Source organism: Eubalaena glacialis, chromosome 19, assembly GCF_028564815.1.
Source record: "Eubalaena glacialis isolate mEubGla1 chromosome 19, mEubGla1.1.hap2.+ XY, whole genome shotgun sequence".
NCBI lineage: Eukaryota > Metazoa > Chordata > Mammalia > Artiodactyla > Balaenidae > Eubalaena > Eubalaena glacialis.
Window position 1 is genome coordinate 8,502,309 of NC_083734.1, and position 23,958 is coordinate 8,526,266.

The 23,958-nt window shown below is 40.8% G+C and overlaps 1 protein-coding gene and 1 pseudogene across 3 annotated transcripts in view; one reads left to right on the forward strand and one right to left on the reverse strand.

Annotated features, from left to right (window-relative positions):
• STX8 (syntaxin 8) overlaps positions 1-23,958 on the forward strand; it is a 248,277-nt gene that overhangs the window by 44,599 nt on the left and 179,720 nt on the right. For all 3 annotated transcript variants that reach the window (XM_061175235.1, XM_061175234.1, XM_061175236.1), the window contains exons 5-6: positions 847-971; positions 20,459-20,551. In XM_061175235.1, coding sequence (XP_061031218.1) covers positions 847-971; positions 20,459-20,551 — 218 coding nt within the window. The remainder of the gene's footprint in view (positions 1-846; positions 972-20,458; positions 20,552-23,958) is intronic.
• On the reverse strand, positions 11,391-12,045 carry LOC133080363 (ADP-ribosylation factor 1-like; annotated as a pseudogene).

Sequence of the window (23,958 nt, forward strand, 5' to 3'; positions counted from 1 at the left end):
AAGTCCCCCATTACCATCATTTTAAAAAGAATCCTATGAGTCATACTATAAAGTGAGTGGCTGTTCCCATCTGGGTAGAAGTGGTCAGATATGGTTTCATCCACAAGATGGTCCTCACAGTTTGGACAGAATGTGGGCAGGTGGAGACAGGAGAGGAGATACCTGGGTTGAGAAGGATCCTGTAAACGTGGGACTGAGGCCAGAAATGTGTGTTCTGTGTTCCTTGGCCAGCAAGGAGCCTAATATGTCTGGTGCAGAAGGAGCGTGTGGGTTATGAGAGGGAGTCAAGATTAAGATGGATAATTCAGAATTTGTGTTATAAATGCTATGCTATATTCATAGAATTGGTTTTGAAACCCTGCATGTGTTTCTATCTGAGCAGCCAAATACCCTCTAACAAGAAAGTCAGTGGTCATTTTTAATGCTATAACCTGTAGTGGCAACATTATATCTTGAGAAATAATATTTGTGCCTTTGGTGCCACCTGTGAGACAGACTTTGTCCTAATAGAAAGGCCACTTCCATTTGGCCTTGTGTTTTGAAATTTAAGACCTTCATTTATGATTATTGACTCAGATGTCTCATGGAGGATTAGTAACAGTATTACACGCTGCCACAGTCTCCTTCACAGGCTGTAATTCTCCTGGGGACCAGGCTTGGGCCTTATTCATCTGCGTATCTCTTCCAGCACTGAACACAGTTGCTGGCATAAACGAAGCATGCAGTAAATTGCAGTCGAATTGAATTTTCAAAGCAGGCGAGGCTAGCCCCCTCTGCACTCGTGGGAGTGATTTGCAGCAGAGCTGTATTTTTCGAGTTACGTAACGCCTTTAATCTTGTTCCCAGGTCCAGCCTGATGACTGGAGGGGCCAAGCGAGGAGTACCCAACCCTTGGCTCTTCGAGGAGCCGGAGGAGACCAGAGGCTTGGGTTTTGATGAAATCCGGGAACAGCAGCAGCAAATTATCCAAGGTACTAAATACCCCAAGAGCGTGGGCTCAGAAACATTGTCAGATTTTTTATCATAGCCTTGGATATTCCTTATACCCACTGAAAATCGGAGGTAAAACTGTTGGTCTTTGAGAGCTCTTGGCGCTTTTGTGCCTCAAGATACCTGAGGATTAGACAAACACTGTTGCCCATCCAGGTAGCTCATGGAAGTAGGGATTCTCTCCTGGGAGAGGGACAGAGCAGTTCTGAGTCTGATCAGTCCAGGTGACTCTGAGGCATGTGCCCCCTCCCTGTTCTCCACGATTGGGGATCATTCTCCAAAGAAAAGACTCCATTTTTTTCATATATAAGTCAATTTGTTTTATTTTTTACTTTTTATTTTATTCTTTTTTATTGGAATATAGTTGCTTTACAATGTTCTGTTAGTTTCTGCTGTACAAAGAAGTGATTTTGGCTTTTACCTTCAAGTTCATCTTGCCCAGTGGCTTTTAAAACTGCTAATTTCTTCTCTTTGTTAATTTCAGAGGTAATGCATAATTGTTATACAAAGTTCAAACAATATAGGGATATATAAAATGAAAAGTTATATCTATATTGTTTCTCTGATCTCAAACTGTAAACAGGTTAACAATATATTTCTTCAGGCTTTTTTTTCTATACATACGTACATACATACTGTATATTCAGTATAAGCACACATATTTTACGTAAATGAGATCATGATATAGATAATTCCACAGCTTTTTTAAAAATATGTGTGAGACATTTTTTCATGTCAGTGTTACAGATGTTATTCTACTTTTTTAAAAACAGCTTTATGGAGGTGTGGTTGACATCGTAAATAGCAAATATGTAAAGTGTATGTTTTAGTAAGCTTTGATACGTGTATACACCTGTGAAACCATCAGTACAATCCAAATAATAAACATAATCATTACCCCCAACAGTTTTCTTCATGTCTCTTTGTAAATCTTACTGTTGTCCCTCCCACATCCCCAGATAGCTGCTGATCTGCTTTCTGTTGCTACAAATTAGTTTGTTTTTTATTTTTCTGTATAAATGGAATCATACAGTATGTGCTCTTTTGTTGGGGGGAGGTGGGCTCTGGCCTCTTTATCTCAGTGTAACTATTTTAAGGTTCATCCACGTTGTTCCGTGGATTAGTATTTCATTCTCTTACATTACAGAATAGTATTCCCTTGCATAAATTGACCACAATCTGCATATCCATTCACCTGTTGATGCGTATTTTGTATTATACAAATAAAACTGCTATGAACATTCATGTGCAAGTCTTTGTATGGACATACATTTTCATTTTTCTTAGGTAAATACCGGTGGAATGACTGAGGCATATGTTTAACTTTTTTAAAAAACATCTTTATTGGAATATAATTGCTTTACAATGGTGTGTTAGTTTCTGCTTTATAACAAAGTGAATCAGCTATACATATACATATGTCCCCATTATGTTTAACTTTTAAAGAAACTGCCAGACTCATTTCAAAAGTGGTTGTACAATTTTACGTCGCCACCAGAAGAATATGTGTCCTAATTGCTTCAGATCTTCACTGAAGAGTGTTATAGAAAGTCTTTTTAATTTGAGACATTCAAGTAGGTGTGTAGTTGCATTTCATCGTGGTTTTAATATGTATTTCCCCAATGACTGAATCTTTGCATGTGCTTATTTGTCATCAGCGTGTCTTCTTCGATGGAAGCATGTGTTCAAATTGTTTACCTATTTTTAATTGGGTTGTTCGTCTTTTATTACTGAGTTTTAAGAATTTTAAAAAACATATCCTTTTATATGTTTGTCAGATATTTATGTTTTAGAAATATTTTCTCCCCATCTGTGGCTTATATTTTTGGTTTTCTTAACAATGTCCTTTAAAGAACAGAGGTTCTTTTTTTTTATTTATTTATTTATTTATTTATTTATTTATTTATTTATTTATGGCTGTGTTGGGTCTTCGTTTCTGTGCGAGGGCTTTCTCTAGTTGCGGTAAGTGGGGGCCACTCTTCATCGCGGTGCGCGGGCCTCTCACTATCGCGGCCTCTCTTGTTGCGGAGCACAGGCTCCAGACGCGCAGGCTCAGCAATTGTGGCTCACGGGCCTAGTTGCTCCGCGGCATGTGGGATCTTCCCAGACCAGGGCTCGAACCCGTGTCCCCTGCATTGGCAGGCAGATTCTCAACCACTGCGCCACCAGGGAAGCCCAGAACAGAGGTTCTTAATTTTAATGAAGTCCAATTAGAAATCTTTGACTATCTAAAGCCACAAAGATTTACTGCCTTTTTTTTCCTAGGAATTTTATAGTTTTAGGTTTTACAATAGGTCTATGGTCTACTTTGAATTGATTTTTTTTAATATAGCAAGATATAAATAGAAGTACATTTTTTTTTATTTGCATATCTATTTGTTCCAGCACCATTTGAAAGAAAAAGAGTATCCTTTCTCTACTTAATTACTTTACTGTTGTCGGAAATCAATTGACCGTATATGGTGTGGGCCTATTTCTGGACTTTCCATTCTGTTCCATTTGTCCATTTGTTTATCTTTACATCAGTGCCACACTGTCTCCATTATTGTACCTTTGCCACAAGTCTTTAAGTTAGGTAGTATAAGTCCTCCAACTTTGTTCTTTTTCAAAATGTGACTGGCTATTCTAGATCTTTTGCATTTCCATATGAATTTCAGAATCTGCTTTCAATTTCTACAAAAAAGCCTCATGGGCTTTTGATTGGGATTACATTGCATCTTTAATTTGGGGAGAATTGACATCTTAACAATATTGAGTCTTCTGATCCATGAATATGGTATATCTCTCCATTTATTTAGTTCTTTCATTTTTCTCAGCAGTGCTTTGTAGTTTTCACTGTACGTCTTATACATCTTTTATCAGATTTATCCCTAAGTAGTTCATATTCTTTTGTTCTCATTGGCATTTATAAATTTCTACTTCTGATTGTGGCTAGTATATAAAAATACAGTTGATTTTTGTATACTGACCTTGGATCATGCAGCCTTGCTAATAAACTCACTAATTTATTAATAGCTTTTGGGTAGAATCTATAGGATTTTCTATACAAATGGTCAATGCCATCTGTGGATAAAGACAGTTTTACTTTTTTTAAAAAGACTTAAGAGAAGTTTTAAGTACACAGCAAAATTTAGAGGAAGGTACAGAGAGTTCCCATATAACCCCTTTCCCCACACATGTATAGTCTTCCTACATTATCAACCACCAGAATGGTATATTTGTTATGATTAATTAACCTACATTGATATCTTAATCACCCAAAGTCCATAGTTTATCTTAGGGTTCACTGTTGGTGTTGTGCATGCTATGGTTTGGACAAATATAAAATGACATATCCTTCATTACAATATCATACAGAGTATTTCCACTTCCCTAAAAATCTTCTGTGCCCTGCCTGTTTATCTCTCCCTCCTCCCTCAACCCTTGGCAACCTCTGATCTTTTTACCATTTCCATTGTTTTGCCTTTTCCAGAATATCAGTAGTTGGAATAATACAGTATGTAGACTTCAGATTGGCTTCTTTCACTTAGTAGTGTGTGTTTAAGGTTCTTCCATGCCTTTTCAAGGCCTGATAGCTAACTTCTTTTTAGCACTGAATAATATTCCACTCTCCGCTTGTACCAAGTTTGTTTATCCATTCACCTTCTGAAAGACATCTTGATTGTTTCCATATTTGGGCAATTATGAAAAAGCTGCTATAAACATCTGTGTGCAGGTTCTTGTGTACATGTAATTTACCAACTCTTTGGATAAATACCAAGGAGTGCAATTGCTAGATCACATGGTAAGAATGTTTAGTTTTGTAAGAAACCACCAAATTGTCTTCGAAAGTGACTGTACCACTTTTCATCCCCACCAGTGATGAATTGAGAGTTGCTATTGCTCCGCATCCTGTCAAATCCTGACAGCATTTGATGTTGTCAGTTTCCAGGGTTTGGTCATTCTAATAGATGTGTAGTGGTATCTCTTGTTTTAATTTGCATTTCCCTCATGACTTATGACGTGGAGCATCTTTTCATATGCTTATTTGCCATCTGTATGTTGTCTTTGGTGAGGTATCTGTTAAGACCTTTGGTCCATTAAGAGTTCTTTGTATATTTTAGGTGACGGTCCTTTATTAGATGTTTCTTGCAAATATTTTCTCCCAGTCTATGACTTGCCTTCTCATTTCCTTGATAGTATCTTTCACAGAGCAGAAGATTTTAATTTTAATGGAGTCCAGCTTATCAATTATTTCTTTCATGGATTGTACCTTTGGTTTTGTATCTGAAAGTCATTGCCAGACTTCTCGTTTCCTGTTCTGCCTGTAAGGACCTTGGAAGTCACCACTCCATCCTAAAAATCAGTAATATAATAAGCTGAACAGACTGAAAAAGTCACCAACTCTTCTTGGATCTGTAAGAGAGGAGGACACAGGGCAAATCACTTCCTGCAAGATTGGAGAGACAGGAGAATACAGGGAGAATACAGGGAGTCACAGCTTACTGGAGCAGAGACTTCTGAGCAGAAACCAGTGTGAGAACCAGCTGGGTAGGAAAAGCTGAACTGTAATTGGTGAGTTGCTGGAGGCTCAGTGTGGATAAATCTGAGAATTAAAAACTCCAGGGGACCCAGTCATAGTGGGGTCCTCACAATTTTGTGAGATTCACCTCTAGGAGCTCTACCAGGTTCTCACAGTAAATACCAGAGAAAAATCCCCTCCCGTTTCTGGCAGAGAGAGGGGAAAAGGAACCATTTTGGAATATGCCAGAGCACTCTGTTCTTCTTAACAAGGTTTCATCCTCAGGAGAAACTACTTAACCAGGACCTAACTTGCTAAATTATATCAGTCTGACTGACCTGGGGGAAAGGAGATGCCTAACTCTGGCCCACTAGCCATCCTGTCCCACCTAAGTGGCAAGGGGAGGAAAAAATGTTGAAACACCTGTGACGTTCACAGCCCAGAGACATAGACTCACTAAAGACTGGGACCTAATGATAGGACTGTAGAACACTCCCTTAATGCCCACACTTTACCACCACCTTTTACTAAACATCTTTTTACAACAGTTCATTTTACCGCATACATCCTTGTCTAATAAGAAAAAATTACAAGGCACACCAAAAGGCAAAAAAACATAATTTGAGGAGACAGAGCAAGCGTCAGATCCAGACATGCCAGGGATGTTGGAATTATCAGACCAGGAATTTAAAACAATGATTAACATGCTCAGGATTCTGATAGATAAAGTAGATAGCATTGAAGAACAGATGGGTAATGGAAGCAGAGAGAAGGAGCCAAAAAGAAATGCTAGAGGTCAAAAACACTGTAACAGAAATGAAGAATGCCTTTGATGGCCTTATTAGTAGACTAGACATGGCTGAGGAAAGAATCTCTGAGCTTGAGGATATCTCAGTAGAAACCTCAAAAAGTGAAAAGCAATAAGAACAAAGATTGATATAAAACAGAACAAAATATCCAAGGACATTGGGACAACTGCAAAAGGTGTAGCGGATGTGTAATGGGAATACCAGAAGGAGAAGAGAGAGAAAAAAAACAAAAAATGTTTGAAACAATGGCTGAGAATTTCCCCCAGGTTAATGGCAGACACCAAACCACAGAGTTAGGAAGCTCAGAACACCAAGCAGGATAAATACCAAAAAAATTACACCTAGGTGTATCATTTTCAAAGTACAGAAAATCACAAAGATAAAAAAAAATCCAAAAGAATCTAGAAGTATAACAACACAAAACAAAAAACCCCTCACTTCTAGAAGAACAAATGTAAAAACGACATCTGACTTCTCAGAAACCATGCAAGCAAGAAGAAAGTGGAGTGAAATCTTTAAAGCATTGCCAAAAAAACCCTCCAAAACAAACAATCTCACCAGTCTAGAATTCTGTACCTTGTGAAATTATCCCTCAAAACTGAAGGAGAAATACTTTCTTAGACAAATGAAAATTGAGGAAATTTGCCAGTAGACCTGCCTTGCAAAAATGGTTCAAAGGTTATTTAGAGAGAAGGAAAATAACATAGATTAGAAACTTTCTACATAAAAGAGCATGAAGAAGGAATGAAGTGATAAAAGTCATTGCCATACTCAAAGTCATCTAGGTTCTCTCCTATGTAATCTTCTAGTAGTTTTATAGCTTTGTTTTACATTTAGATTTATGATTATTTTGAATTTTTGTCAAGGATGTAGGGTCTAGATTCATTTTTTTGCATGTGAATGTCCAGTTGTTCCAGCACCATTTGTTGAAAGACTGTCTTTACTTCATTGTATTTTCTTTGCTGTTTTATCAAAGATTGTTGACTGTATTTATAAGGGTCTGTTTCTCGGCTCTGTGTTCTGTTCCATTGACCAGTACCACACTGTTGTGATTACTATAGCTTTATAGTAAATCTTGAAGTCGAGTAATGTCAGTCTTCTAACTTTGTTCTTCTCCTTCAATATTGTGTAAGCTCTTCTGGATCTTTTGCCTCTCCATATAAATTTTAGGATCAGTTTGTTGATATCCACAAAATAAGTTACTGGGATTTTGATTGAAATTGTATTGAATCTATAAATCAAGTTGGGAAGAACTGATACCTTGACAATATTGAGTCTTTCTATCCATGAATGTGCAATATTTCTCCATTTATCTAGTTCTTCTTTGCTTCCATTCATCAGTTTTGTAGTTTTTTTCATTTAGATCTTGTACATATTTTGTTTGATTTATACCTAAGTGTTTCACTTTTGAGGGTGCTAATGTAAGTGGTATTGTGTTTTTAATTTCAAATTCCACCCATTCACTGCTGGTATATAGGGAAGAGATCGACTTTTGTATATTAGCCTTGTATCCTGCAACCTTGCTATAATGGCTTTTTAGTTCCTGGAGATTTGTCAGTTCTTTTGGATTTTTTACTTAGGTGATCATATAACCTGCAAATGAAGTTTTCTTTCTTTTTTCCCAATCTGTATGCCTTTTCTTTTCAGATTGCATTAGCTAGAACTTCTAGTACAATGCTGGAAAGAAGTGACGAGAAGGGACATCCTTGTCTTTTACCTGACCTTAGTGGGAAACCTTTGAGTTTCACATCATTAAGTATGTTGTTAGCTGTGGGGTTGTTTTCTTTTTTTTTTTTTGGCTGCATTGGGTCTTCGTTGCTGTGATCGGGCTTTCTCTAGTTGTGGCGAGTGGGGGCTACTCTTCGTTGCAGTGTGCGTGCTTCTCATTGAAGTGGCTTCTTGTGGAGCATGGGCTCTAGGCACGTGGGCTTCAGTAGTTGTGGTGTGAGGGCTCAGTAGTTGTGGCTCGCAGGCTCTAGAGCGCAGGCTCAGTAGTTGTGGTGCATGGGCTTAGTTGCTCCACGGCATGTGAGATCTTCCTGGACCAGGGCTCGAACCCATGTCCCCTGCATTGGTAGGCAGATTCTTAACCACTGTGCCACCAGGGAAGTCCAGCTGTGGGGGTTTTGTAGATATGAAGTTGAGGAGCTTCCTCTCTATTTGTAGTTTACTGAGAGTTTTTATTAGTGACGGATGTTGGATTTTGTCCGGTATGTTTTCTGCATCTGGTGATATGATCATGTGATTTTTCTTGTTTATCCTGAAATCCTATGTGTTGGTCTGTGGTTTCACCCATTAGCTGTTCGTAAACAATGCATCTGTATCCTAAAAAGCACCACATGTCATAGCTGATGGTTGATGGGGAAACTCCTTTGATGTGGTGCAATTTTGATGAGATGATTGTGGAGACATGAGGATGCCCTAATGACACTGATTTGTCATGGTTGCAGCATTTGAACTTGTATAAAAAGGAAATCTGTAAGTCTATAACCTGGCAACGTTTTATAACCCTGTATATTAAAGATGGCTTTCTCATAAAATCCAGAACCACACAGCCCTATGGGCAAACACTCGTGATGTTTGTGCCTCTGCTTTTAAAGGTGCTGTGATGGACAGTTGACATGCCAGGGTTCGAGAAGAGTGGGTGGTGTGAAGTGCTTGCATAAACCTGTGCAAAATCAACTGGCTGCCTCTGTTCCTATTTTACTGTAAATTTTATGGTACTGTTTCTGTTACATTCTCCAGGGAGCTTCTCTGTAGATAAACACCCCCCCCCACCCCACTGCCCCCACAAGTGGTGGAGATGCTGGTGTCTGAGTTTCCTGGTGTATCCAGGAAATCATTTTAAATCAACTATACTCCAATAAAAATTAATTTTAAAAAGTTGCCAGAAATAAAAAGGACATCACTACTATTTACAATGATGTGTTTCAGCTTACTTTTTCATTTCTGATATTAGTTGTTTGTGTCCTTTCTTTTTTTTCATAGTTGGCCTGACTAGAGGCTTATTGAACTTATTGATCTTTTCAGAGAACCAGCTTTGGTTTCATTGATTTTTTTCTCTCTTGATTTCCTGTTTTCAGTGTCATTGATTTCTGCTCTAATTCTTAATATTTCTTTCCTTCTGCTTATTTTGGATTTAATTTGCTCTTCTTTTTCTAGTTTTCTGAGGTGGAAACTTAGACTATTGATCTTAGATCTTTCTTCTTGTCTAATATATGCATTTGCTGCTATAAATTCTCCTCTATGCAGTGCTTTTGTTGTATCATAAATTTTGATAAGTTGTGTTTTCATTTTCATTTAGTTCAAAATATTTTTAAAGTTCTTTTGAGACTTCTTTGATCATGTGTTATTTAGAAATATATTGTTTAATGTCTACGTATTTGGGGATTTTCCAGCTATCTTTCTGTTGTTGATTTCTAGTTCAATTCCATTGTATTCCAAGAGCAGAACTGTGTGATTTCTGTTCTTTTAAGTTTATTAAGGTATGTTTTATGGCCAAGAATGTGGTCTATCTTGGTGAATGTTCCATGTGAGCTTGAGAAAAATGTGTATTCTGCTGTTGTTGGATAAAACAGTCTGTAGATGTCCATTACATCTAGTTGATTGATAGTGGTGTTGAGTTTAACTATGCCTGCTAGCTCTGTCCGTTTCTGATAGAGGGGTGTAGAAGTCTCCAACTATGATAGTGGATTTATCTCTTCCTCCTTGCATCTCTCTCAGTTTTTTGTCTCAAGTAGTTTGCTCTGTTAGGTGCATACACATTAAGGATTGTTATGTCATTTTGGAGAATTGACCCCCTTATCATTATGTAATACTCTTTACCCCTGATAACTTGCTTTGAAGTCTGCTCTGTCTGAAATTAATATGGCAACACCTGCTTTCTTTTGATGACTGTTAGTATGGTTTATCTTTCTCCATCCATTAACTTTTTTTTTTTTTTTTTTAACAGTTAAGAGATTTTATTCTAATAGCTGTAATTACAGTGCGTGCTTGTTGAAATGAAAACTGAAAACAAGTGTACAAAACTGATTACTAATTGTGTATTGAAAGCAGTAAGAGGTTCTGCAACACCAAGTAAACCAGTTTTGAGGTTTTCCCCAAGGTAAAGGTTAACAGCTCCAGCTTCTTTAGTGTTTATCAAAATACAAAAGAAAAAAGTAGAGGTTATTTTCGATGGCAAATCTGACCCTTGCAGGCTGAGGGAGTGAAAGCACATGTAGACAGGGGCTCCGAGGGGCTGGGGTTCAAGGATGACCACCTGTGCTCATGCTGGTGGGACCCCAGAGAGCCCGGAGCAGGCAAGCAAGGAGACTGCAGGGCTCCTGCTCCAACCAGAGCGTTCCAACCAAAGTGCCTATGCTGACCCAAGAAAAGCTGGGGTTCCTCCAAGGGGTCTGAGAGCAGTGGGTGCAGCCTCCAGCCCATCTCCTGGGCGGCCATGTAAGCACAAATGCTATGTGGTGTGGGATGACCCGAGACAGAGCAAATCACAGGGACCTTACTGTGACCATGCAGAATGGATCATGGCTGGTTCTGCCCCATTTCACATTCCCAGCAGGAGATAGACCACCAGTGGACTGGATTCAGGCCATTACTGCAGAACCTACACTAGGCACATTTCTCCCTTCTGTGTGTTCAAGTGTTCTCCTTATCTTGTAACTATTTTAAAAAATGCACCAAGTTTGGGTTAAAAACCAACCACCAAAATGGATCTCAACACAGATCTAAAGCCCAAGAGGAGGAGCATCCAGCTCATCTGAAACAGCGACTCCTGGATGACCTGTGTGCCTAAATTCCCTTCTCAGTACTAAACAGTGGGTTGAATTTCTTTTTACAATAATAAAAAAAAAAGCTGAGTACTATTGCATAGGAGTACCAGAAACTGCCTCATTGGAAACAAAAACTATTTACATTAAATAAAAACCCACTTGCAGGCAGCGTCTCCACATTTACAGCATGGTGAAGCTCACTGTGACCGACCATGGAGACAGCTTCTGGCACTCACACCCCAGGGGCACGTTTGCCACACGAGAGTAAAGCGAGGGTAGAAGGAGGGAGTGAGATTGGAGGAGAGAGAGGAGTCCAGCTCACTTCTGGTTCTGGAGCCGATTGGACAGCTGGTCCAGTCCCTCATAGAGCCCGTCCCCGCTGGTGGCGCAGGTGGCCTGAATGTACCAGTTCCTGTGCCTCAGAGTGTAGACCCAGCTTGTCCGTGACCTCCGCTGCATTCATGGCATTGGGGAGGTCCTGTTTGTTAGCCAGCATGAGCAAAACAGCGTCCCTGAGCTCGTCGTCTGCCAGCATCCTCATAAGCTCCTCTCGGGCCTCATTCACACATGCTCTCTGTCTTTGCTATCCACCACGAAGGTGAGACCTTGTGTGTTCTGGAAGTAGTGGCACACAGAGGCTGGATCTTGTCCTGCCTGCCCACGTCCCATACAGTGAAGCTGATGTGCTTGTATTCCACGGTTTCCACGTTGAAGCCTGTAGTGGTGGGAGTGGTGGTCACGATTTCACCCAGCTTCAGTTTCTACGGGGTGGTGGTCTTTCCCGCAGCATCTAGGCCCGCCATGAGAATGGGCGTTTCTTTTTTTTTTTGCCAAAAAGGCCCTTAAAGAGGTTTGCAAAGATACGCCCTGTGCTGTAGACTGGTGGGAGCAGCCCTGGGCACAGAAACCCTCGGCGGCCGCGGCGCAGCTGCTGCTCGAAGGCAGGCGTTGGTTTCGCTCCCACTCTATCCATTTACTTTTAATCCACATATTTCTTTATATTCAAAGTGAGGTTCTTATAGACCACATATAGTTGACTCTTGTTTTTTGATCCACCCTGTCTTTGTCTTTTAATTGGTGTAGTTTTACTTCTTCATTTCAATCTGGATGCCTTTTATTTTTCTTTCTTGCCTTATTACACTTGCTACAACCTCCAGTACAATGTAGGAATTATGAGAGCAGACATCCTTGCCTTGTTTCTAATCTTATGGAGGAAATATTCATTTGAAAGCCAGATGTGAGTTTTTCTTTGTTCAGTTACTAGATATTTCTTTCTAAAAATGTTCTTGAGTTTTTTTTTGTTTTTGTTTTTTTTGCTGGGATGCAGTTATTTGGGTCTTGCTTTGTCAGGTGGACCAGAGCAGTGTTTATTTTAGAGCAAGGGTCAGCAAACCATGACCTATGGGCCACATCTGGCCCACCACCTGTTTTTGTATGGTCTGCAAGGTAAAAATGGCTCTTCCATTTTTAAATGGTTGAAAAGAGTCAAAGAATATTTCATGACTTGTAAAGGCTGTATAATATTCAAAGTTTAGTGTCCATAAATAAAGTTTTATGGAGACACAACTATGCTCATTCATTTGTTTATTAGTTATGGATGCTTTCCTGTGACAATGGCAGGGTTGGGTAGCTGCACTGGAGACCATATGAACCAGAAAGCCTAAAATATTTGCTCTCTGGCCCTTTATGGAAAATGTTTGCAGACTCCAGTCAAGAGGTGATTTCCCTCACTCCTGTGCCAGAGCCATTCTGCATACCCTCTCTGATGCCCTTTGAATTATGAGGTGACCTGGTGGGTAGGGATAGGAATTATGTGTGCAATTCCTGTGAGCTCAGAGAGTTATTCCTTCTAAGGCTTTCAGGTGGTTCTTTCCCCAGCCTTAATTGCCTCACACATGTGCCCTGATCAACACTCACCTGAAGTCTCAGGGTGGACCCTGTGCAAATCTCCAGCATTTTCTCTCTGTGCAAGCTCTCTGGTACTGTGCCCTGCGTACTGTAGCCACCTGGACCTGTTTTTTGGATTCTTCTCAATTCGGGGAGACTGCTGGGCTCTACCTGGGATCTGGCTTCCCCACACCATAGCCTGGGAACTCTCTCAAGGCGGTGGTGTGGGGCAGAGAGCTCATCTCATGTTTCCCATGTCTCGGGGACCACTGTCCTTCATTTCCTGATGTCTGCATCTTGAAACTGTTGTTTTATATATTTTGCCTGTGGTTTTGTGTTTTGTTTTCCAGTTGTTTGGGGCCAGAAGTAAATCTGGTCCCTGTCATTCCCTCTTGGCCAGAAGCAGAAGTCTAATTCTGTTTTGAACTCCCTTTTCACAGTGAAATTATCTAGTGAATGAAGCACTGTTCCTGCCGTGTCACTTTAACTCTACATATTTCACCCGTTTTCTGAAGTAAAGTGAAGAAATTAAGAACAAGGCAGATTTTACTTTTCAGGATTCATGGTTCCTGAAAGGAATGTCTTACTAGCCAATACTAATGAATTTTCTGGGCATTGTTGCTTTTTGCCAAGAAAAACTGTTTTCAGTCAGGAAAAGTTATCCCTGCCCCTGAGGGAGGTGCCTCATTCCGAGATTGCTGTAGGCTAGGTGTGAGAGGATGCCACGTGCAAGTGTTTGTATTGTCTCCAAAACCGAGAGCACCTTTATTGAGATGCCCCCCCTTTGGAAGCCGGCTGGCTTTTGGGGTTTGGTGGGGGGGGAGTAAAGGAATGGAGGAGAGGAGCAGCATATATTATAGGTCAGGGTGTTTTTCTTCCCTTTGTGTTTTGAAATGCTCTATCCCCCCACTCCCTTGATTTCCTAGCAAGCTGTTTTTCAAGGATAAACACAAAAATGGAAGTCATCTTTACACGAAACCCTCATTAGTCTTTTCTCTGCCCCAGGAACCTTGGTGATGCGCTGAGGTTACCATGACTTTGCTTCCTGGCCAGGTCCCGCACTGGAAAAAAAATACACAACCACAAAGGGTCGCTTCTAACTTCCTTTTGCCCGTGGAATCTGTTAGCCTTTCTGTACTTTCGTTGACCTTTAGAAAACACTTGGAAAGTCATCCTGAATAACAGTTTTTTGGTAGAGCTTAGACTCGAGGCAATGAATGCCTTCCTTCCCTGACCCGGAAGCTAGACCTCGTTACAGCCAGTTAGCCGGCCTCAGCTTCTGTGCTACCCAAGTCATAATTTGAGGCGTGAATGGACGTTCAGTAGAAGATGGGTGAGGTGATGACAATAACTGGATCACCTCAAAAATCCCTGTGAGAGGGAATTCCCTGGCGGTCCGGTGGTGAGGACCTGGTGCTTCCACTGCTGGGGCCTGGGTTCGATCCGTGGTTGGGGAACTAAGATATCCTGTAAGCTGTGCGTTGCGGTCAAAAAAAAAAAAAAAAAAAATCCCTGTGCTAAAACAAGGGAAGGTGCTTTTTTGGTCAGGACAGACCCTTGTTTCTGAGTCAGATGGCGGGTGGCAAACATTGGAGAATTGTTCTACCTCTACCCAGGAGGTCTCTGTTGCTGGGGCTTCTTAATTAGCTCCAACTATTCTTACCGTAGTCTATAGACGTTCTTTCTAGATTCTAGCAGAAAGTTGTGCATTAGTTCTGGGTTTCTGTGTTCTTAGGTCTCTAAGTATTTTCATAGAAATAGTGGTGGGGAAGGTGGCCGGCCGGGCTGCGTTGTACCCTGGCACATCTAAGCAACTCATCTTTGAACACTTGCAATCATAACCTCACAGATTTTTCAAGATAACCTTTCTTGCAGCTGTCACCTAGACCAAGATTCTTTCCCCCCAGATCTTAAAAACATCTGTTCCTAGAACTTGCTATAAGAGTCTTTCCAACGTAGTGATTATCTTTACCCAGCGTGACCTCATCTACTTCCCCTTCTTCAAGGAGAGCTCCTATATATCAAATGTGGGAATTTCCATCGCTTCTCTCTGGGCACTGGACAACACAGCATCAGCTACTTTTTCTGTTACCTAAACTCGGAAAGCTGTCTAGTATTAACGAGAAGTCCTTCCGTATGTATGTAGCAGAGACTGTATTTCTTCCTTTTACAGACCTAGAGGGTCTTCTGTGGTCATTCCTTGGTTTAAACACCTTTATTAAATACTTGCTCTGTACCACCAGTTGGGCTCTGAACCAGCTGGGCAAAACCATAGGAAAAGAAGACACAGCCCCAGCCCTTGGGGCTCTTGTCACGTGCTCAGTCGGGGGCCTGAGGTTGCAATTCTTAAGAATGTTCCTTGGTTTTATTTACTTGTTAAAATGTTGGTAACTTGTTGCTTTTGACAGTTTCAAACATATGAAAGTGGAGAAAGTAAGATAATGATTCCATCTTACCCATCACTTGTTTCAGCAATTATCAACCCATAGCCCATCTCGTTTCATCTATATGTCTACCCACCTACCCATCCCTGGATTGTTTTTGAAGCAAATCCTAGACATTGTACAATTTCATTGGTGAATATTTCAGAATATAACTCTAAAGCATGTCTGCAAAAGATAAGGACTGTTTTTAAAAAACAAAAACATAACCACCATGCCATTATTATTACCCTTAATAAGTTAACAATTCTTATTCTGAACACCAACTGGATATTTGATTTCCCTGATTGTCCCATGGTGGGTTTTTTTTCAGGTTGTTCAATTCAGGATCTGAATATGGTCTGTACATTGCAACTAATTTGTTATGTCCCTTAAGTTTCTTTAGTAGGTAGGTGCCTTTGCCAACTCTTTTTTTCTTTGCTGTTTCTTTGACGAAACAAGGGCATTTGCCCTATAGTTTCCCACTATCTAGAATTGCTATTTGTATCCACACACATTGTTTAATGTGTTCCTCTGTCCCACATATTTTCTGTAAATTGGTAGTTAGATTTAGTGGCTTGATCAGAATGACGTCTGTTACTTTCGGCAAGAATACATTATGATGACTGTCCCTTTATTTTTAATCTACAGCCACCAGATTGTCCTCCCACAATTACATGGTATTTAGTTAGAAGATGGTTTTTCTGCATGTCTTAAGATAGGAAGTAGTCAAACACCTAACTATTCTGAAGCGATTTTTCAAAAAATGATTGTATTGGTTTTCTACTGCTGCTATAATAAATTAGCACAGACTTAGGGGTTTAAAATACAAGTTTATTATCTTATAGTTCTGTAGCCCAGAAGCTCAGTACAGATGCTACTGGGCTACAATCAAGGTGTTGGCAGGGCTGGGTTCTCTTCTGGAGGCTCCAGGGGAGAATTCATTCCCTTGCCTTTTCCAGCTTTTAGAGGCTACCCACATCTCTTGACTCCTGGACACCTTCGTTAGTCTTCAATGCCAACACGTTGCATCTCTCTGACCCTTCTTCATGCCTCCCTCTGACCACAGCTGGGAAAGATTCTCTGTTTTCAAGGACTCATGTGATTAAACTGGGCCCACCTGGATAATCCAGAATCATCTCCCATCTCAAATTCCTTACCCTTTATCACATCTGCAAAGTTTCTTTTGCCATGTAAGGTCATATATTCACAGGTTCCTGGGATTAGGATGTGGACATCTTTAGGGGGCCATTATTGTATGTAGTGCAATGGTCATCCAGTTTTTAAAGTCAATACCATTATAAAATTGAAGAATGATTAATAGAGTATGGTATGTTGCAAATGATCTATTGTGATATCATAATGATTTAGGGTATCAATAAGGGTAGGATAGATTATAGTAATGAGCTGTGATTACAACATCGTAGTAGTTTTACATGGTTCTGGGTAGCTGTCTGCATGGGTCTTGATAATCGTTGATATTTTTGCAAGTAGCAGCATTTTATTTTGTTCACTGGCTCTAAGATGACCACACTGCCTCCCCTTAGAAATGCTGCTTTAAGACTTGTAGAAGCTCAGAAAATGGTACAAATGAACTTATTTACAAAACAGAAATAGTCACAGATAACAAACTGTAACAAACTTATGGTTACCAAGGGGGAAAGGGAGCGATAAACTGGTAGATTGGGATTGACATATACACACTACTGTATATAAAATAGGTAGCTAATAACAACCTACTGTATGGCACAGGGAACTCTACTCAATACTCTGTAATGACCTATATGGGAAAAAAATCTAAAAAGGAGTAGATATGTATATGCATAACTGATTCACTTTGCTGTACAACGAAAACTAACAACATTATAAATCAACTATACGCCAATAAAAATTTTAAAAAAGACTTGTAGAAGCTCAAGTCATCAATATTATTATTACATACACAGCATCTCTGTTATCTGGACCTTCTATGTTTCTGAATTATAGGATGAAAATTTATTGTAGCACTTAAACATAGGAGGTACTAAGTTCTTACAGAAATTATTTGAGTAGAGCAGAATTTTTAGCCCTCTTTCTGTTTTGCATTAGCAAGATAACCTTTAGGTAGTTAAGTCAGATAATGAGTCAAGGTTAAGTGAAAAGAGTAACATAGGTATTTTTTCATTCATAATCTATGTCTATACTAGGTAAAGCAACTTCAGGACTTTAATGATTTTTTTCCTAACTGAAAACCATAGAGGAATCTCCTTTTCTCTTTTTATATTGTTTTACCTTTTAATTCGCATTGACACTTGACCCTCAGTTCTACAATATATATGGTTTATTTGGGGGATGCATTTGGAATTTTACTGTAACATCGGTCATCCTATAGCAGCACTAGGTTGATGATAGATTTTTCTTGGAGGCCATCCAAGAGGTGGTTACTAAAGACCAAAAGGACCTCATTATAAAGTGATTTTGCTATAAAATGGTCCCTTGGAATGATCCCTAGAGACAGCAGGTCATTTGTACAGTTAAAAGAGCATGTAGTGTCAAAAATCGTTACTAAGGGGTCCTTACCGCACACCATTAGTTTAAATAAATTCCAGGTGAATTAACAAGTTGTGTAATGGCTTAATTCCATAAAAAGAATAGGAAAAATTATATAAGGAAATGTTAATGTGATCCGGGGCAAGAAGACCTTTATGATTTCTGCTTTTGTAGATAGCCCTTCATGTGAAACAGACATTAAAAAAAAAAAACCTACAGTATGCTAACACATATATATGGAATCTAAGGAAAAAAAAAAAAAGGTCATGAAGAACCTAGTGGCAAGACGGGAATAAAGACACAGACCTACTAGAGAATGGACTTGAGGATATGGGGAGGGGGAGGGGTGAGATGTGACAGGGTGAGAGAGTGTCATGGACATATGTACACTACCAAATGTAAAATAGATAGCTAGTGGGAAGCAGCCGCATAGCACAGGGAGATCAGCTCGGTGCTTTGTGACCACCTAGAGGGGTGGGATAGGGAGGGTGGGAGGGAGGGAGATGCAAGAGGGAGAGGATATGGGAACATATGTATATGTATAACTGATTCACTTTGTTATAAAGCAGAAAGTAACACACCATTGTAAAGCAATTATACTTCAATAAAGATGTTTAAAAAAAAAAAAAAACAAAAACCCCATCAACAAGTGGAGCCACGAATGGCATGTTACCCTCACCCAGCAGAGTGCTTGGTGGAAAGAGTCGTTAGACTCAGCCTTGGAATGTTCTTTCCAATGCACCTGCAAGCAAAGGGAAAAAGTACTTATAAAGAGATTGGGACTGCCTAGAGTTTAAAAAAAATTTTTTTTAAATAAAGGATCTTGAGTAACTTGAGTTCTTTTCTCTTTAAATTTTCAAAAATTTAGAAAGGTAACACATTTTTTAAAAGCAAAAATGCTATTTTACTATACATTGTTTTGTATTCTGCTTTTCTTTTTTAACCCAATAACGTATCATGAACTTCTTTTGAAATCAAAATATACCTGTACAATATCACTTTTCACGGCCATATAGTGTTTTACTCTATGGCTGTACTCTGTGTTTCGCTTGTTTGTTTTGGCCTCACTGCACGGCTTAGTGGGATCTGAGTTCCCCCATCAGGGATTGAACCCGGGCCCCCCGGCAGTGGAAGCGTGGAGTCCTAACCACTGGACTGCCAGGGAAGTCCCTATACTCCGTTTTTAAACAAATCCCTGTGTTTGGGCATTAGGTTGTTTCTAATTTTTCACTATTATAAATGTATCCATCTGGGTCCAATCAGGAGAAAGAAATTCGAACATGGAAAAATGTAGTGTATGGAATTATTAACTATAACAGGGGGTTAGAGTAATGAAGGGTTAGCCAGCAGGAAGTAAAGAGACAGAAATAGCAGGTAGAAGGTGTAGTCACTCCCCCGTGGAGACAGAGCACCCACAGCAGTACCCCCAGGGTTGAGGTGCAGATCAGGTTGAAGAGGGCACAGCTGGGGTTCACTGGATTTCAGAGAAGTCGCTGTGGTGCCGAGCTGGCGACACTGCCTGGAGATGGGTCCTTAGGGTACTAGGGAAAACAGTGCACAGGGAGGCGTCTAACTGGAGGCACTCTATTCCAAAACTGCCCAAGGAGGGGGTGTGTTGGGAGACGTTGCTGGCCTTGGGGTGCTGCTGGCCGCTGCACACCAAAGGAGCTGTCAGCACGGCAGGAGTCCGTCAGGAGGGCACTGGAGCCAGAAAGCAAAACCCGTTTCCCCCGCAGTATCTCTGCAGTCTCCTCCACCGCCAAAGCTGGCAAAGGAAAAATTATTTAAAGGACCCAGATCCATTTTCACAGAGCAGTCAAAAAAGGGTGAACTTGGAGCTGAGAGACGATAAATTGAAAAGCGGCAAAGGAAGCAGTGTTTCAAGGAGTATCCTTGTATATACATCATGGCATACCATCCAGATGTTTTGTTGCACACATTTCCTAGACATAGAATTGATCAAGACGTAGGCACGATTTGCCCTCTGGAAAGATGTGTTAACTATCCTCCCGTGACTTAGCACTTAGAGCTTCTTCACACTTTACTTAACCCTGGGTGTTAGCATTCTTTTTAATGCTTACAAATCTGATAAGTCAGAAAAAAGAAAAACCTCAGTATTGTTTTTTGTTGATATTTAAAAAAAAATTAGTGATGTCAGAGCTTTTATTTGTTTTCCTTTTTTATTCTTTTGTGCATTTCTTATCTATATCCTTTGCCCATTTAAAAAATTGGAAGATTAAGTCTTTCTTATTGATTTGTACAAGCTCTTTATGTATCAAGTATCAGAATGTTTAAATGGTTATATAGTCAAATCTTATATGCATTTGTAATGTTTAAAATGTAATTCATCTGGAAATCAGTTTAAGGTCTGAGGGTTATAAGTGTTTAACTTTTTAATTTTGTTCCAATTGTTCCAATAATGTTAACTATTTTCTCTCTTTTCCTGACTGATTTCAAATGTTACTTTGATCATATATTGTGTCTATTTCTAGACTTTAAATTGTTTTCCTTTGGTTTTTAGTGAGTTAATTGTCTCACTTTCTCTCTCAGAACAGGACGCAGGCCTCGATGCCCTTTCCTCGATCATAAGTCGCCAGAAACAAATGGGGCAGGAAATTGGGAATGAACTGAATGAACAAAATGGTAAGAACACATCTGAAATTGACCAGATTTGCCATTTAATATAAATGCTAAAGGCTTGTCTATTTGTTAAATGATTTTAATATTATAAAACACCTAAAGTAGTTTAACGTCAATGGATTTTTATATTGATAGTTTAATGCAATTGAGGGTGGTTTGTGGCAGATTTAGATTGTAGTTACTAAACACTAGGAAAAGAAATTTGGTTAAAAAATGTCCAGTTTTCTGTAGCTGCTTTTAAAAATGCTTTGTTTTGTGATCTGTTTATCCTGTGGCCTCTCCTTATGTGGTCACGGGGTGAAGTGGCTCAATGCGTTGTACACCAGTGCAGGGGCAGGGCACACTGAGTTGTCCTCTACACACCGGGGTGGGGTGGGGGGAGTTGGCTCCTCTTCCGTCATAAATACCAGGCTGCAGGGCCAAAAAATACTTAAAGATTTTTTTATTCAGGGCTCAATGTGACAAACCTGGCTGGAGAAAGATTAGTTTGCAAACCCGCAAGCAGGATGGCTTGGGAGAGACAGAGCTTTTAGTCAGGAGCCTACCCAGAAGGCTGTGCGGTTGAGGGTACAGGGGCGTGAATGAAAGATGCAGCAGTAGGAGTGGAGAAGACGGGATGGAGGCAGGGGACTGATGGTGCTTTTACCGCATGGACCCTGTCAGGGAAATGGGGGAGGGGGGGAGTCGCTGGTTTGTGAGTGGAGATCCTAAGTCCGGTTTGGACCCGTCCAATGAGAGATGCCAGTGAGGAATCCGAGTCACAGCGTCGAGTGGACAGTGGGAGATACGGTACTAGAGCTCGGCGAGAGGACAGGACCAAAGGGAAGAGATGTGAGCAGCTTCAGTAGAGAGGTGCTGGGTGGAAGCAGAAGAATAGTTGAGTTTCAGTGAGGCGAGCATTTATCGAAGGCGCCTACTAGGTGCTAAGCCCTTTAATCTGTGCCGTTTCATTTAATCAGCGCATAGCACTGTCAAGGTGATGTTATTGCTGTTTGTCAGAGGTGAAGCCCAGAGTGGCTGAGGGGCCCCGTAACGTCACCTCAGTTGTAAGGGATAGAAATGAAATTTCACACTAGCTTCCTCTCTAAGGAAGACAAAGTGGGGAGAGAAAAGTAAACAGTAAAAGGTTTCAGCTTTTGGTCATAGTATCATGGAGGCTCACGGTGGAATGGCTTTCAAGAAAGCTTACCCTGTGTGGGCGAGTATTGGAGCCCTGGGAGTGGGCGCGTACTCGCTCCAAGGGGGGGCTGCACCTGTCAGGTTGCGCAAGTCCCACTTTTCTTCATCTCTACAAAGACTGAGTTCATCTGTTGCCACAGTACTATTCCATTCATCTGTCATAAATGCATAAAAAGTTAATTCTATCCATCTGTCATAAATAAATAGATCACCAAAGCAAATGGAGAAACCCTCTAGCTTTACCATCCTAATAGAGGTTCTTAATGGTTTAAGGACAGAGAGGAGGACAGTTCAGTCCTTTCCTGATGATGCTGATGTGAACGTACTAATTCATGTATTTGCATCTAACTCAGTTATTGGCCAGTTCCTTCCTTGAAAGACAGTATTCATAAGAAAATTAGCTCTGTAGGAAATCTGCCTATCATAGGTATAATTGTTCTTTATCCCAAGGAAGTTTAGCCTGTTGAGTGGGTCAGTCTAGAAAGGACGCTAGCCACACACTGGTAAAGCACGTCCATCCTGTGATGTGCTCAGATAAGCCATGTCTAGTAACCGTGGTCCATGGTCAAGGATGGATGATGCCTACTTTGGTGAGGTGACTTGCTGACTTCCTGGATGAAGTCTCCGTGCATTTTCTTGCATAAGCAATCACACTGGCACGTCCTTATCTTGTTCAGTAGCCACCGTACTTTGCTGCGTATTAGAATCACCTGAGGACCTTCTCAGCCTCCAAAGCCCAGGCCATACCTGAGCTGGTTTTCTGTTGTTGCTGTAACGCATTACCAGAGACTTAGTGGCTTCAGACAGTGCAACCCCCTCCTCATAGCTCTGGAGCTCTGAAGTCTGCTATGGGTCTCACTGGGCTAAAACCAGGTGTTGGAAGGGCTGCATCCCTTTCTGAAGGCTCTGGGGGAGAATTAATTTCCTTGCCTTTTCTAGTGTCTAGAGGCTGCCTGCATTCCGTGGCTTGTGGCCCCCTTCTCCACCTTCAAAGCCAGCAATGGTGGATTGAGTCCTTCTCGCATGGCATCACTCTGACCTCTAGCTTCTGTCTTCTTCTTCCTGTTTTAAGGACCTTTGTGATTATGTCAGGCTCACCCGGATAATCCAGAATAGTGTTCCTATTTAAGGTCAACTGATTTAGCAAACTTAATCCATCTGCAACCTAATGCCCCTTGGCCATGCAACCTAATAACATATTCTCAGGTTCTGGGCTGTAGATGTCTCTGGGGGAGGGCCGCTGTTCTGCCCACCACAGTACTTTATGCCAGTTAAATCAGAATCTCTAGGGTGAGGCCCAAGCATCAGTACTTTTTTCAAGCTCCCCAGATGATTTCAGCGGGCTGCCAGGTTTGGGAACCAGTGCCCCTGTTGAATACGCTGAGAGAATGTATTTAGTACTGTACTTTTCTCTTGCCTCTCGTATGCTCACATGACAGATGGAAAGCCCACCCATGCACAGACCGTTCGCGTGGTTACATATGACACATCTGCCATCCTAGTCACGGAGACTCTTTCTTCCCATCACGCATTTTACCTCCATCCTTTTCACCTCTTCCTCCGTGCCTCCCCGGTCCTCATCTCCGTTCCAGACCCGGACGCATATATGTGTACATAGACAAACATGAGGTATTTTTCCATGAGTTGCCAAAATAAGCTGGGTTTTCTCTGTGGTGGCCTCCCACTGAGATTGCAGCTATGCTGGTGGTTTTCTGTTGTGCACATTTGCTCCTCAGAAATAGGGCAGAGTCAGCCATTTGCTTTCATAGGAACAGAGAGACTCTCTGAGGATAAAAATGATGTCCCTGCTAGGGCTGTGATCAGCCTTTATTCCTTTTATCAAAGTCAAGAAGCCGTTATGTCTGGAGGTGTTGAGAACAGGCTTGCAGCCCCATCTGGATTTTTACTGTGACCCGAGTACATAATGAGGCGTCTGGGACCTGGGAGAAGGTTTCCACTTTTGGTTGTAAATATCTCTACTTGGTTTATTGACCTACTGAATTACTCTTTTGGTTTTCACTAAATGAGAGAAACAATAAGGCTAAGATAATGGCCAGCCAGGCCGTTTTTGGAATCAAGTATCCAGACCTTACTAACAAAATACAATACATGGTACCGAGAGCATAGCCACAAAGTCGAAGAGTCGAATTATCATCAATGTAGGAATCTTCTCATAGAGAGTTAAAAAGGGCCTGGCCCACACCAGTAATTACCCTGTTCCTATGCCAGTG